General features: G+C 48.8%; 1 protein-coding gene across 5 annotated transcripts in view; it reads right to left on the reverse strand.

Moving 5' to 3' along the window:
- Positions 1 to 983: 983 nt before the first annotated feature.
- GNE (glucosamine (UDP-N-acetyl)-2-epimerase/N-acetylmannosamine kinase) overlaps positions 984 to 14141 on the reverse strand; it is a 77641-nt gene continuing 64483 nt past the window's right edge. For all 5 annotated transcript variants that reach the window (XM_008174419.4, XM_065549780.1, XM_065549781.1 and 2 more), the window contains 4 exons: positions 11274 to 11495; positions 10014 to 10196; positions 9658 to 9774; positions 984 to 7148 (listed from right to left, as the gene is read on the reverse strand). In XM_008174419.4, coding sequence (XP_008172641.3) covers positions 6913 to 7148; positions 9658 to 9774; positions 10014 to 10196; positions 11274 to 11495 — 758 coding nt within the window. In that variant the 3' untranslated portion in view covers positions 984 to 6912. The remainder of the gene's footprint in view (positions 7149 to 9657; positions 9775 to 10013; positions 10197 to 11273; positions 11496 to 14141) is intronic.

Raw genomic sequence — 14141 nt, forward strand, 5'->3', positions numbered from 1 at the left:
ATAGTGGCAGCTGAAGAAAATCTAAAGCACTAGCCTCACCCAGTGTGGGTGGAATTAGTGATGTGACAGGTGGCTGTGCAGGAGGACATCCACCTTGCTGCCTGATGGCAATGACTGCACTTTAAAGCTCCCTATGGCTCTAATCTCAAGAAGTTAAGAACCTCCCTGCAACTGCCAGTTGAAACTGATTTGGGAACATTAGCTCCATCCTGGCTCATGGCTAACTACCATGCCAGATGGAAGTCCCAGCTATAGAGCCATGCTGCCCACAGACAATCTGCTGATCCAACATTGAAGCCCCTGCCTATTTTCCCTTCCTGCCCCTTCAGAGACAGCTGCTTGCCAGCAATAGGGAAAGGGCAGGCTGGTAGGCTTGCTCTTCATGCTTCTGTGTCCTGTAGGCACAGCTGGGGTGGCTGAGGAAAGGGAGTGAGGGGGTGACCTTACCAGGGTGGTGGTAGGATAAGGGCATTAAACATTGAAGTGTGTGCAGATACTGTGGGGATGGGGAGAATAATGATCTATGGAAAAACACTTGTCAGTTGTGTTGAGTGCCCCTAGTTTGTGTGATATGTAGAGCAAGAGCTTATCACTGCATCAAGTCCCTCTTGTTTGCCTTTTGGAGGAAAATTCCCAATATTTTCAATTGCTCCCTAAGACTGCCCACATGTAGATGATAAAAGGGGCAGGGTGGAGAATCAGTCATTCACCTTAAGCATATACACTGATTCATTCATACTGTTCTGTCTCTGCCAGGATGTCTGGATCTACCGCAGCTGCCAACCATGTTCGCTTCCTTATGTGGAAGTGATTACTGAGAGCTCAAGCTAGTGCTGGTTCTTTCCACTGCCTTGTAGAACAGCTGGAAGGCAAGTGAACTAGGTAGTGGTGGTAGCTGAGTACAGGTGCGCTCAACCACCGCCCTTTTCTTAGGAGAAGAGAGGTTCATGGGGCAAGCAGAAAAAGTGAGACACAAGAAAGGCTAATGCTTAATCTCTTTTTAAAGTTTTTTTTTTAATTGCTTAATAAAGTCCATGTGTCTTCATTTAAAACTTCATTTTGAATATCCAGGCAGTCTGTCACAAAGTACAGCTCTGGCACAGTGCCAGTTCATGCAACTTTACAACTGAAATGTGTGAACTATCCAGCCGACAACTAAAAGTTTAACAAGTACCCAGAAACCTACAGTATAATTAGAATAAGCAGTAGGATGATAACTGGTGTGAATGAGTAAATCCACTCATCTTGCTCAGTATGAGTGAGCAATCCTCCTAAACCCATTTTCAACGGCGTTGCTATATAGAAACAGTGTGGGGTAAAAGTACCATGTTCTGCAAGGACCAGTACATACTCCTACCATTTGTAGGAGGTGCCTTAATGAGAATAAATTAGATTCTCATTACCCATTAAGTTACAGATGGCTTACCTGTTTAAAACAGCTCTAAATAGACAGGGGCCATGTTTGTCTTCCGTGTTTGCACAGGCGCTCCTACCGCATTTTTACTACAGAACGCTGGTGCTGGCCTAAAAAAGGAACGTTCCTTGTAGAAGTTCAGTGTAGCATCAATAGTTCTCTATAACATTGTTGACTAAGGACTTTACCTGCAACTGCTTGAAAATTCTATGAAGATACACAATCAACACATGCAGCTTGTCTGTCACAGTGCACAACTACTCCACAGCATCCCACCCAACAGACATGACATACAGCTCATTTCACAAGAGAACAAAGAGAAAACTTGTCCCCATGTTACTTGCTGAGGGTTCTGAGCTTTATACCTTTTTTGTGTTTCTTATTCAAGTGCAACAATATCCTCTGTGCTGTAATTCAGGCATACTAGAGTGGCAAGTCATTGGAAAGTGCTTTAAGACCCTTCAAAAGCTGAACCATCTTGTTCTAGCAAAGCCCCACCCAATTATTGACTTAAAGAGACTTTTTTGTGTGCAACATCAGTGATTTCTAAAGGGAGCTGCACTGACATAATAGATCCTGCTCAGTGGAGGTGCTAGGGACCCAATCACCACAGAGAGTAACAGTTCCAAAGGAATCTAAGTCCCATTTTTTAATATGCCCAAGTCACTGGGGGCCAGATTTTTAAAGGTATTTAGCTTCCCGATGAGCCAGATAGCAGGTGGGATTTTCTAAAGCACCTAGGCACCTCACTAGTATTGAAATCAATGGGATTTAGGCACTTTTGAGATGTTGGATCTTTACGAGCATGCCACTGTGTGTATCCCCTAGTGCTGCCCAGCAATACCCCTTCAGTAGGTTCACCAAAAGGGAAGAAACTTTGTAGGGAGGGGGGGTGTCAAGAAATCCCAGGTCTGATCAAACCTTTCTTCAGCCCTTATCCTCCCCTTTTATGAAATAACATCTTCTCTTTTGCCATCATAACTACCCCTTAGGTAGGAACCCTTTGGCTGCCATTCCTGGCCCAGCAGCAGGTGGCACTATGGAGCACCATTGGGCTCTTCCCCCCCCCCCGCCCCCACTCCTAGGGCTACCACCACTGTAGCCTCCTCTAGTACAACTGGACCCAGAAATTACACTCAAGCTAACACAAGGGGCCTGACTGAACACTTAAAGCAGCCTTGCAACTCCTACCTCCCACGCCCCTGAGAGTCGGACAGGAACAGATGGTCCTGGCAGCTTCTCTGTTCCTAAGCATTGGGCAGAGGGCAGGCAAGGCCATTTTGTGCCTTGGACCATGTGTTTGCAGGGGGCTTTTGCAAGGCTGGTTTAAGGATGATAGGGTGGCCGGTGCTCCAGGTTGAGGGCCCATCTTGCATTAAGTGCTGTCTTTCCAACTGGCTTCCCTGGCCTGCCAGGCTCATAAATCAGCAACTCCTTGGAGCCATGAGCCCAGACATGGCCTGGGTGTGGCTCACTGAGTCCCAACACTTCCCCCTCTGTGGCTCCTCCTGCTGAGGTTGTGGCTTCACAGCTCCCCACCTCTCCTCATCTGTGCACACCATGCTGCAGGCACAAGCCGCTTCCTCTCAGCACATTTTTTTCAAAAGCGGCTTCTGAGCAGGGCCGGCCACGCCTAAAAGGGCCCTGCAGCTGTCCACCCCTCCCCTAGCTCACTTCCCCGTCCTCTCCTCCCCCCGCCCCCCTGCTTCCCACGAATCAAATGTTCACGGGAAGTCTGAAAACAAGCAGGGGCAGGCCAGCAGCAGCAGGTAAGCTGGGGCAAGGGGGGGGGAATACGAGGAGGGTTCCAGGGAGGCATGGCCCAGTCCAGCCCTGGCCGAGCAGCTCCCTCCGGCCCCAGCTCGGGGGTGCGTGTGGAGTGGCCGGAGGAGGAGCCAAGGGGGGGGTGCCTTTTTTAGGTTTGCTCCCCCTGCACTTAGGCCCTGGCTACGCCACTGCCAGCGATGTTCTCTGTGAGTGGAGCCTGCCTATCCCACAGCTCAGTGCAGTGTCCCCTGACACTGTTAGGGTTACCATACGTCCGGATTTTCCCGGACATGTCCGGCTTTTTGGGCTCCAAATCCCCGTCCGGGGGGAAATCCCAAAAAGCCGGACATGTCCGGGAAAATCGGACATGCGGTCAGTGGCTCGGGTGCCTGGCCGGGGGCTCGGGGGGCCTGGCCGGGCTGGGGGCTCGGCCGGCGGTGCTCGGGGGGGCCGGGGCCGGGCGGCTCGGCCGGCGGCTCGGGTGCCGGGCCGGGTGCTGGGCCGGGGGCTCGGCCGGCAGTGCTCGGGGGGGCCCGGGGCCGGGCGGCTCGGCCGTGCTCGGGGGGGCCGGGTGCCGGGCCGGGGGCTCGGCCGGCGGTGCTCGGGGGGGCCCGGGGCCGGGCGGCTCGGGTGCCGGGCCGGGGGCTCGGCCGGAGGTGCTCGGGGGGGGCCGGGGCCGGGCGGCTCGGGTGCCGGGCCGGGGGCTCGGCCGGCGGTGCTCGGGGGGGCCGGGTGCCGGGCCGGGGGCTCGGCCGGCGGTGCTCGGGGGGGCCCGGTGCCGGACCGGGCCGGGGGGCTCGGCCGGCGGCTCGGGTGCCGGGCCGGGTGCCGGCGGTGCTCGGGGGGCCCGGTGCCCGGGCCGGGCCGGGGGGCTCGGCCGGCGGCTCGGGTGCCGGCGGTGCTCGGGGGGGCCGGGTGCCGGGGACTCGGGGGGCCGGGCCGGGGACTCGGCCGGCGGTGCCGGGCCGGGGGACGGGCTGGGGACCTGCGGTGCCAGGGGTGGGCCGCGCCTCCTCCCCCCCACACACCCCCCCTTACCTGCTTCAGGCTTCCCGCGACTCAAATGTTCACGGGAAGCAGGGGAGGGGGCGGAGACTTTGGGGAGGGGGCGGGGTTGGGGCGGGGCTGGGGCCCCTTTAAAGTGTCCTCCTTTTGGAGGCACTAAATATGGTAACCCTAGACACTGTAGACTCCTTGCAGTGGTGGGTGCTACGCAAGCTTCTGTGCTCGGTGTCCCCAACCCATGCTCTTGTTTTGACCCTATCATCCACCCTCCCTCCCCTTCCAGTTTTTTCTTTGTTTGGTCCCATACAATCACTAAACTCCATGGCTCCTTCCTTGGCTTTAGTTCCGATGTGCCTTACCCAGCTAGAGATGCAGCAAGCCTGCGTAATGGCAGTGAAACCACCCATGCTGGGAGGGACCTTACTCTGAACAAGTTCTTCATGGAGGTTCTGGTCTGCAACAGCCTGGGCTACCCCGGTCTCAGTGGAAGCCAAGCCCTCTCGCTTGTAGCTCTGAGTGACACTGAGCCCCCTGTGCCCATCAAGCTGCAGCTGAGAGGGGACTTTGGTGAAGAGCAGGCAGGATCTCCCACGCAGCCATTTCTCCCCCGTTCACAGCACCACTGTTTGTCAAGGGGATGCTCCAAGGGAATTGCACAGCACCGCCCCCCTCTGCTAAGTGTCCTCTTGCTATTAAAAAAAAGGGCAGGGGGGAAGAAGAACCCCACCACGTTTGGAGGCTACACTGGGCCCTGCAAGGACCTTGCTCTCATTGGAAGAAGGTGTAGAATCTTGATGGTTTCCTTCACACAGAACAGTGTCCATCCCTGGGCAAGTCTGGTGTCATCCTGGGATAGATACTAGTGGTCAGAGAGAGAACAGAACTCAGCACCTCTGCAACGCACCTGAGCCTTGGGTTGGAGTCTAAAGGCTCAGTGCCTTATTCTTGTGTTGAATGTTTAACTGGGCAGCGACTGTTCTCTTTGCTCTGGTGTTCAGCGCCCACGTCACATGCCTGGCTCCTAGGGGCTTGACTGCACCCCTTCCAGCAGTGCATTAAGCCAGGGGACTAACCTCTGTCACATGGCAGTTTTCTCACCCCCCTTGATGCGGAGAAGTGTGTTTTGTTCTGGAAGTTTTATACTCGCATACACACAGATATACTGGAAAAGGTTGTGTGTGTGTGTGTGTGTGCATGTGTGTGCGTTTATGTTAGAGAAGACATGGTCCACGAAATGCCTCTGATGCTGGGAGCGGAAGGTGGGGAGGTTTGTGATAGTCTCAGCTCTTGTAGAGTCTGTTCCAGTCTATGGCCGGCTCGTGAGAAGGCTGTGTCTGCTGCTCAGATAAGCTTGATACGTAGGGTTGAAAGTTTCATTGTGCCAGAGGAGCGCAGTTGTCAATCATGATCTTCATACCAGAACTTTAGGCCGTCTTTTAGACACCTTGGGCTCAAGCCACGGAGCACCTTGAAGATAAGGGCCACGACCTTGAACATGATTGAGTATTCCCTACCAGGAAACTGGTTTAGGAAGCAGAGGGCAGGGCGGATGTGCTTGTGGGTAGCCTGGATTTCCAAGGAGATGGGCTGCAGTGTTCTGTACCAGCTGGAGTTTCCTGAGTGCTGATAGCTTCCTGCCCAGGGCTATTGCACCGCTGTAGTCCAGCCGAAAGGCGTGAATAATCCTGGCATGCTAACACGGGACAGACTCATGCTGTGGCAGACCAGCAACCCAGAGAAACTGAAATCCGCCCCAACCTACATCCACATTAGTGGAACAGGTCAAATTCAAATAACTCACTGCTGGTCACTGCCAAAAGCAATTGCTGAGGAGGCACAGATGACACTCTGCTACCTTGCTCCACACTCCCCCGTTTGTCTGGCCACATGTTGCATCGTGTAAGCTTATACAGACAGGGACAGTCTTTCCTTTTGCACAAACGGGGCCCCGATCCCTGACTGGGACCCCTCGGCATCAACAATACAAATAAATAACAACAAAAAGAATCCTTCTCTGAGAGGAGCTCTGGCTGCCAGGGTTATCTCCTGAGAGGCAACCTCTGTGTTGTTTCCACCCAGCGGGATGACGCCCTATAGGGTGACCAGACAGCAAATCCTAACCCATAGGAAAAATCGGGACAGGGGTTGGGGGGTAATAGGAGCCTATATAAGAAAAAGACCCCAAAATCGTGACTGTCCCTCTAAAATCGGGACATCTGGTCACCCTAACGCCCTATGGGTTAGGATTGCAGCACATCCACTTGTGCGTGAGGAAATTCAAAGCTGAGTCAGACCAAACCAGTACTTGTTTGCAGGCTTTTCTAGTTTCACAGAGTTACGAGACAGGACCAAGGTTCCCAAGTGTTGTCTAGAACTTGGCACACCTCACCAAATATATCCCGGGAGAACACTGGAATGTGCTTATGGATAAGTCTTTCTAGCATCGCTTAAGCAACACCTGAGCTCCCAAGCTACAGAGGTGAACAAAAAAATGGAAATGCACATTACTTCATCTGAACTTGGCTAAAATGTAGAAAAAAATACAAAGAGGTATTACTACAATAAGGAAATACTGAAGTAGTAACTAACTACCTAAAACACTAGTCTGCTTTACTACAGAAGATAAAGCTGATGGTCAGCAGGAAATACTCTGGGCACAGTATTTCCCCCGCCCCCCAGAACAGTTATACAGCTGGACTGTCCATTTCTGGAACTTCCCCAGGTACCTAGTATATTCGGCGTGTACTGTAATCTAGCACCAGACTAGCAGCTCCAAGCAGAGCAGGGTCCGCCAGATTTGAGACAACTACATCCACTGTCTCAGCAGAGAACAAAGCCTGCCGACGGATCACGTCTTTGACGATGTTAACGTAATGGCCTGCTAAAACTCCAGAAAGGATCACTAGAGAGGGGTTCATGGTGTGCAGGATATTCACCACTCCAAGGCCTAGAGCTGTCCCAGCTGTGAAAACAAAGGAAAGAGCCATTACAGCAAAAAGACAATATCACAGAAGAATCTGAACATCAGGGTCTGACCTAGTGTCTCTAAACACATTAATTACTCCTGGGGGAATTCTGCGCCACTGCACGTGCACAGAATTTATGTCCCCCACAGATTTCTTTGCTTCCCCGCAGAAAAATGACTTTCTGACAGGGAAGCAATGGGAAACTGCAGGAGCAGTCACGCACCTCTCTCCAGCAGTGCGGGCATGTTGTTTCGGGCGCCCGGAGCAGCTGTTGGAGAGGTAAATCACTGTGAGGAGGGAGCGGGGGACAGGGGCAGGGCTAGGGACACCTTGGCAGGTGGCTCCTATGCTGGGCCAGTCTCAACTCCTCTTTCCCTGCAAGGACCCACCCCCAGAAACCTCTCCAGGCTACAGGACGCTCCACACACCCCACACATGCTTCCCGTCCCCATCCCTTCTCAGCCACAGTGGGAGGGGTCACTGTATGGGGAGCTGCTCCCTGGTCCGCCCAACTCTGGTGCATCCAGACCCCCCCCTATACCCAGACCTCCCTGACGAGCATCACCCCCTCTGTAGCAAGACACCCCCCATGAGTCCACTACATAAGATGACCAGATCTCCCGATTTTATAGGGACAGTCCCGATATTCGGGGCTTTTTCTTATATAGGCGCCTATTACCCCTCACCCCCTGTCCCAATTTTTCACACTAGCTATCTGGTCACCCTACACCTGAACCCCCATCCCACCAAGCCTCACCCCTTGCATCAGGACCCTCACCCCTGCACCCAGACCACCCCACATACCCTGACGAGCCTCCTGCACCCAAACCCCCACCACACTGAGCCCCAAACAGCAGTACCTGGACCCAAACCCCACTAAGCCCTACTCCCCCAGCACCCAACCCCCACTGAGCCCCTTACACCCAGACCTAGACCAAACCTGTTGAGCCCCAACCACCTTCACCTGGACCCCACTGCAGCGTCCCATTGCCCCTGCACCCGGAACACCCCAATGAGCCCCTGTGCATTGAGATTGGGCCACACAGAATCCTCTCACCCCACATCTGGATCTCCCCATACTAAGCCCCTCCACACTTGGATACTGGTGTGCCAGGCATGGAGGGGCAGGGCCCCGGGGTGTTTCTGGGGCAGGCCCGGCCCTTGCGCTGTCTCAGAGTCAGGTGCAATCTCACTGCCAAGTTCATGTTCCAAGGAGGTGTGGGGGGGAGGGGAGACCCTGCAGGGTGATCTCCCACCTCTGTGCAGCCAGTGGCCTGTGCTCCCCCTGCCATGCTGGAGCCTCCACATTTATTTATTGACAAAATGAAATTTGCAGAATTTAAAAAATATTGTGAGCAGAATTTTTAACTTTTTTGGTGCAGAATTCCCTCAGGAGTAATTAATACTGTGATCAGGAAAGCTTTTAATTCCATATGGCAGACGTTTATGATTTTCTGCCCAGAACACTAGAATTACAACAGAATGTATTCCTTTTCTTGAGAGAAAGTATTAGTGTATAATACTAGGACAGCTCGCTGGGACACTTGGGCTCATCATCCTCTTTTCTTTCGAGAGTAAAAGAAAAATTCAATGGTTTATAGCCAGGTAACGTTATACCATGATATAGACGAGAGAGGTAAGTCAACACATATTGCTGTGCTTGGGGAAACAAAGGAAAGAAAATGCTATTCTACCTCCTTCTGCTATATTGGTTACACGTAAGGAAACTTCTTAAATATCTTCTTGCTGTATGTTCCAGTCTATGCATCCGATGAAGTGGGCTGTAGCCCACGAAAGCTTATGCTCAAATACATTTGTTAGTCTCTAAGGTGCCACAAGTACTCCTGTTCTTTTTGCGGATACAGACTAACACGGCTGCTACTCTGAAACCTGTAAGGAAACTGGTTATATTTAATGCTTCTTTTGAAAACTCAGAAAAACTGTGCATTGTAAAGTATTGTATAAACTGGAACAACGCTTCATAGAAACCATTTCATTTTGGCTGCCTAGCATATATATTTATTGGCCCGTCACTGAAGTGTCCCATAATTTCCCATACCAATACTGAATTATCAGAACCTGACCTTTTTTTCAGTGTGAAGCCAGAGCTATTTTGCTTGCCACAAGAAAAGGAAAAGCATGATGTTTTAATATTCTAATCCCCTGGAGCAGGAAATCCCAAAAGAAATAGCGAAGGGTCCCATGACCATGCAATCTGTAATCCGTTTAACCAAGTCTCTAACACGGTCCCAGAATGCAGTTTGTTGGAGACAGGACAGGATCACTAGCCCATTCTCTTCACAATTCCCCACTAGTCATTGGTACCGCTCCTATCCATGAGTGCCACGCCTAAAGGGCCAGATCCCTCACTCACGTGTAGTTCTGTAGAAACCATCACAGCTGCGCTGAGGATTTGGTCCTGCTGTGGTGAAATACCAATTCTACAGCTCTGGGAATTTCTCTCTCGTTCTAAGTGGGCTTCCCACCCTAGGTCTAGGTTCTTACCTGTTCTGAGAATGCTGTCAGCCTTTGCATTCCCAAGTTTAGCTGCCTGAATGAGATGCACAGCACTAATGGTCTCTTCCGTCTTCACTGACATTCCGCCCACTAACAACAGATCCTCTGTTTGGGGTGAAGAGAAAGCCCGGAGGGAAACGTTAATAACAAATCTGCAGTTGGACTAACGATACAACAGAGTGTGTGAATCTATGTTACTGAACTGTAAAAAGGAAGGTAACTTTTAAGGCTGCCCCATTGGCATGCCTAAAATGCCATTTTAGGCTGGACGCTCTTTGCATTTGCCAGCTGCATTATAGAAGATGGAACAATTACATTAAAAAGAGGGTAAAAAATACACCTACCATCATGTAGTTTTTTAGCTTCTCTCTGCAAGGCTATTCCAGAGGCATATGCTTCTATACATCCATGGCTCCCACACAGGCACTCTGGTCCTTCTAGAGACACCACAATGTGTCCAAGTTCAGCAGCACAAAAGGAACTTCCATGGATCAATTCATGTTGATGAATGATTCCACCTCCAATTCCTATAAGCATATACAAATTTCTGACAGTAAAAGAACAGTCACATAATGGCCTTGATTCAGCAGGGCACTTACATGTCCTTATCTTAAAAGGGAAGGAGTTAAATACATGTATGTGTGCATCACTGTATTAGGACCAAATAAAGGAGCAGTCATTACAAATCTCTTCTCTGCTTAATGCACTTGGTGCAAGTAAATGCATAAGCCTCCCCAGCCCCCGGATGGTAAGGTGAACTTACACCTATAATGCATAGTTCATTGGTCATGTCATGATATAATTTATTCATGAGCTATTTAGTCAAAGAGGGTTATTGAGGGGCACATGTAGACATTATGTCTCAGCCTGCGAGTTCATAACTCCTGTCATAGTAGTCCTAAATTCTTGATGCACGAAACAAATATTTAATTCATGCTTAAGAAGCAAAATCTTATCAAAACTTGTAAATACTAAAAGTAAAACAGCAGAAGTCAATCACATCCTTCAGATGTGGTGCATCTAGAATTCTTGTCCTAGATCTAGTATAGAATTGTGGTTTGCATTACAAACTATTGTTTATGATTCATTCGCATTCTTCCCTTGCTATTTCGGATGGCAGTGGGCAGGCCTGGATGTCGCAATGCAGCGGTGGTGATATTGGATGTGTGAAGATATTGGATGTTCCTTAGCTCAAGATCAGCCCAGATTATGTCTTTTAACATCTAGTCTACACTAGCAGAGACATACTAGCCATGCATATGCAAGTATGGTTTGGGTTGGGTTTTTTGTTGTTGTTGTTTTTAACAAGTGAGGATTCTTCAGCTGAGGTGATTGACACCCGTGTAAATGGTCCATATCTTTTTAATCAAACAAGTATGTCAGACCCACCATCAAAGTGCCACAATGTGCTACTAGGATGATGTGCCAAGCTGAGCTCCTCATTTAGCTACTACATACAGCTCCAGATCGGACCTACATTTTCTGCAGCTGGAAGGGAATTATATTACAGAGTTGGAACTGGAGGACAGTCCCCACTAATGCAACTGTTTTGTGACATAAAGACAGCAGGAATTCAGTGCTTTGATTTCTGTGTTCACATTTACCTGTACCAGTGATTAGCGTTACAAAATTTTCCACTCCTTTTCCGTGCCCAAATTTCCTCTCTGCCAGAGCAGCACAGTTGCCATCATTGTCCACCCAGACTGGCAAGTGCAGAGCATCAGATATCGGGGTCCTCAGATCAACAGAACTCCACTCCTGAATGAGCTTTGTGGAATGAAGCACGATTCCTTCTCGGGGATTCACCCGTCCACCTGTAGAAATACCTGAGCCCAAAACACACGAGAGAAAAATCAAGGCTAAGGCTAACTAACTCTGGAACTACAATTTATTTGCTCCTTGTGAAGAAAAGGATTTTTATGTTTAACACTAAATGATATATTTCTGAATCTAAACAAAAACAGTCCTAAGCCTCACTTGCAATATATTACATCAGTTATGATATGAAACGAGAACTAACAGAATTCTAGCATCCTTATCAATATGTGCTCAGTGTCCCAGCTAACCAGCTGAAAATTCAATTTCTTATTTTAGGCGGTGTTGGGTAAGTTGCTTAACCCTTCCGTGCCTCTTCTTAGCCGTATATATATAAAAAATCCTGTATAATACCAAGGAGTTGTCCATCTTAAATAAGTGTCAAGCAATCCAGACTTGTTGGAAGTCTCTGGGTAAGGATAAAAGGGGTAAAAAACAAGGCTGATGTCACTGTAGGGGGTCTACTACAGACCATCTAACCAGGAAGAAGAGGTGGATGAGTCTTTTTTTAAACAACTAACAAAATAATCCAAAACATGGGACTTGGTGGTGATGGGGGACTTCAACTACTCAGACATCTGATGGAAACACAGCAATTCAGGGCACAGATTATCCAACAAGTTCTTGGAATGTATTGTAGACAATTTTTTATTTCAGAAGGCGGAGAAAGTTGCTAGGGGAGAGGCTGTTCTAGATTTGATTTTGACAAACAGGAAGGAAATGGCTGAGAATTTGGAAGTGGAAGGCAGCTTAGGTGAAAGACTATGAAATGGTTGAGTTCATGATTCTAAGGACTGGTAGGAGGGAAAACAGCACAATAAAGATAATGGATTTCAAGAAGTCAGACTTTAGCAAACTCAGGGAGTTGGTAGGAAAGATCCCATGGGAAGCATGTCTAGGGGGAAAAAACAATTCCAGAGAGTTGGCAGTTTTTCAAAGAGACATTATTAAGAGCAAACTATCCCACTGCGAAGGAAAGAATGGCAAGAGACCACCCTGGCTTAACCAGGAGATCGTCAATGATCTGAAACTAAAAAGGGACCTACAAAAAGTGGAAACGAGGTCAAATTACAACGGATGAATATAAACAAATAACACAAGTATGTAGGGACAAAATAAGAAAGGCCAAGGCACAAAACAAGATTCAACTAGCTAGAGACATAAAGGGTAACAAGAAAACATTCCACAAACACATGAGAAGCAAGAGGAAGACCAAGGAGAGGGTAAGCCCGTTACTCAATTGGGGGTGGGGGGGGACAATAACAGAAAATGTGGAAATGGCAGAAGTGCTAAATGACTTTTTTTGTTTCAGTTTTCACCCAAAAGGTTAGTAGCGACTGGATGTCTAATGTAGCGAATGCCTGTGAAAATGAGATAGGATCAGAGACTAAACTAGGGAAAGAACAAGTTAAAAATTATTTAGGCTATGTGTATATTACGGACCTTGCAGCAACCCAGCTTTACCACTACAGCTAGGCCGCTGTTAAGGTCTCCCATGTAACAGCTCTCCTGCCAGCATAATTAAATCACCCCCAATGAGCAGCGTTAGCTATGTCGGCAGGAAAGCCTCTCCTGCCGACATAGCGCTGTCCACACCAGCACTTGTGCTGGTGAAACTTATATAAGTCGGGGGGTGTTTTTTTCACGATCCTGACAAACAGAAGTTTTACCAACAAAAGCGGTAATGTAGACAAAGTCTTCGACAAGTTAGATGTCTTCAAGTCACCAGGCCCTGATGAAATTCAAGGAGGTGACTGAGGAGATATCTGAGCCATTAGCAATTATCTTCGAAAAGTCATGGAAGACGGGAGAGATTCCAGAGGACTGGAAAAGGGCAAATCTATAAAAAGGAAATAAGGACAACCCGGGGAATTACAGATCAGTCAGCTTAACTTCTGTACCCACAAAGATAATAGAGCAAATAATTAAGCAATCAATTTGCAAACACCTAGAAGATAATAAGGTGATAAATAACAGTCAACATGGATTTGTCAAGAACAAATCATGTCAAAGCAACCTGATAGCTTTCTTTGACAGGGTAACAAGCCTTGTGGATAGGGGAGAAGTGGTAGCTGTGGTATATCTTGACTTTAGTAAAGCTTTTGATACTCCTCACGTGACCTTCTCATAAACAAACTAGAGAAATACAACCTTGATGGAACTACTATAAGGTGGGTGCAAAACTGGTTGGAAAAACCGTTCCCAGAGAGTAGTTATCAGTGGTTCACAGTCAAGCTGGAAGGACATAACGAGTGGGGTCCCGCAGGGATCAGTTCTGGTTCTGTTCAATATCTTCATCAATGATTTAGATAATGGCATACAGAGTACCCTTATTAAGTGTGTGGACGATACCAAACTGGGAGGGCTTGCAAGTGCTTTGGAGGATAGTATTAAAATTCAAAATGATCTGGACAAACTGGAGAAATGGTCTGAAGTCAATAGGATGAAATTCAATAAGGACAAATGCAAAGTACTCCATCCAGGAAGGAACAATCTGTTGCACACATACAAAATTGGAAATGACTGCCTAGGAAGGAGTACTGCAGAAAGGGATCTGGGGGTCAGAGTGGATCACAAGCTAAATACGAGTCAAGAGTATAACACTACTGCAAAAAAAAAAAGCAAACATGGTTTTGGGATGTACTATCGAGAGTGTT

The sequence above is a fragment of the Chrysemys picta genome, chromosome 6, assembly GCF_011386835.1.
Source record: "Chrysemys picta bellii isolate R12L10 chromosome 6, ASM1138683v2, whole genome shotgun sequence".
NCBI classification, from domain to species: domain Eukaryota; kingdom Metazoa; phylum Chordata; order Testudines; family Emydidae; genus Chrysemys; species Chrysemys picta.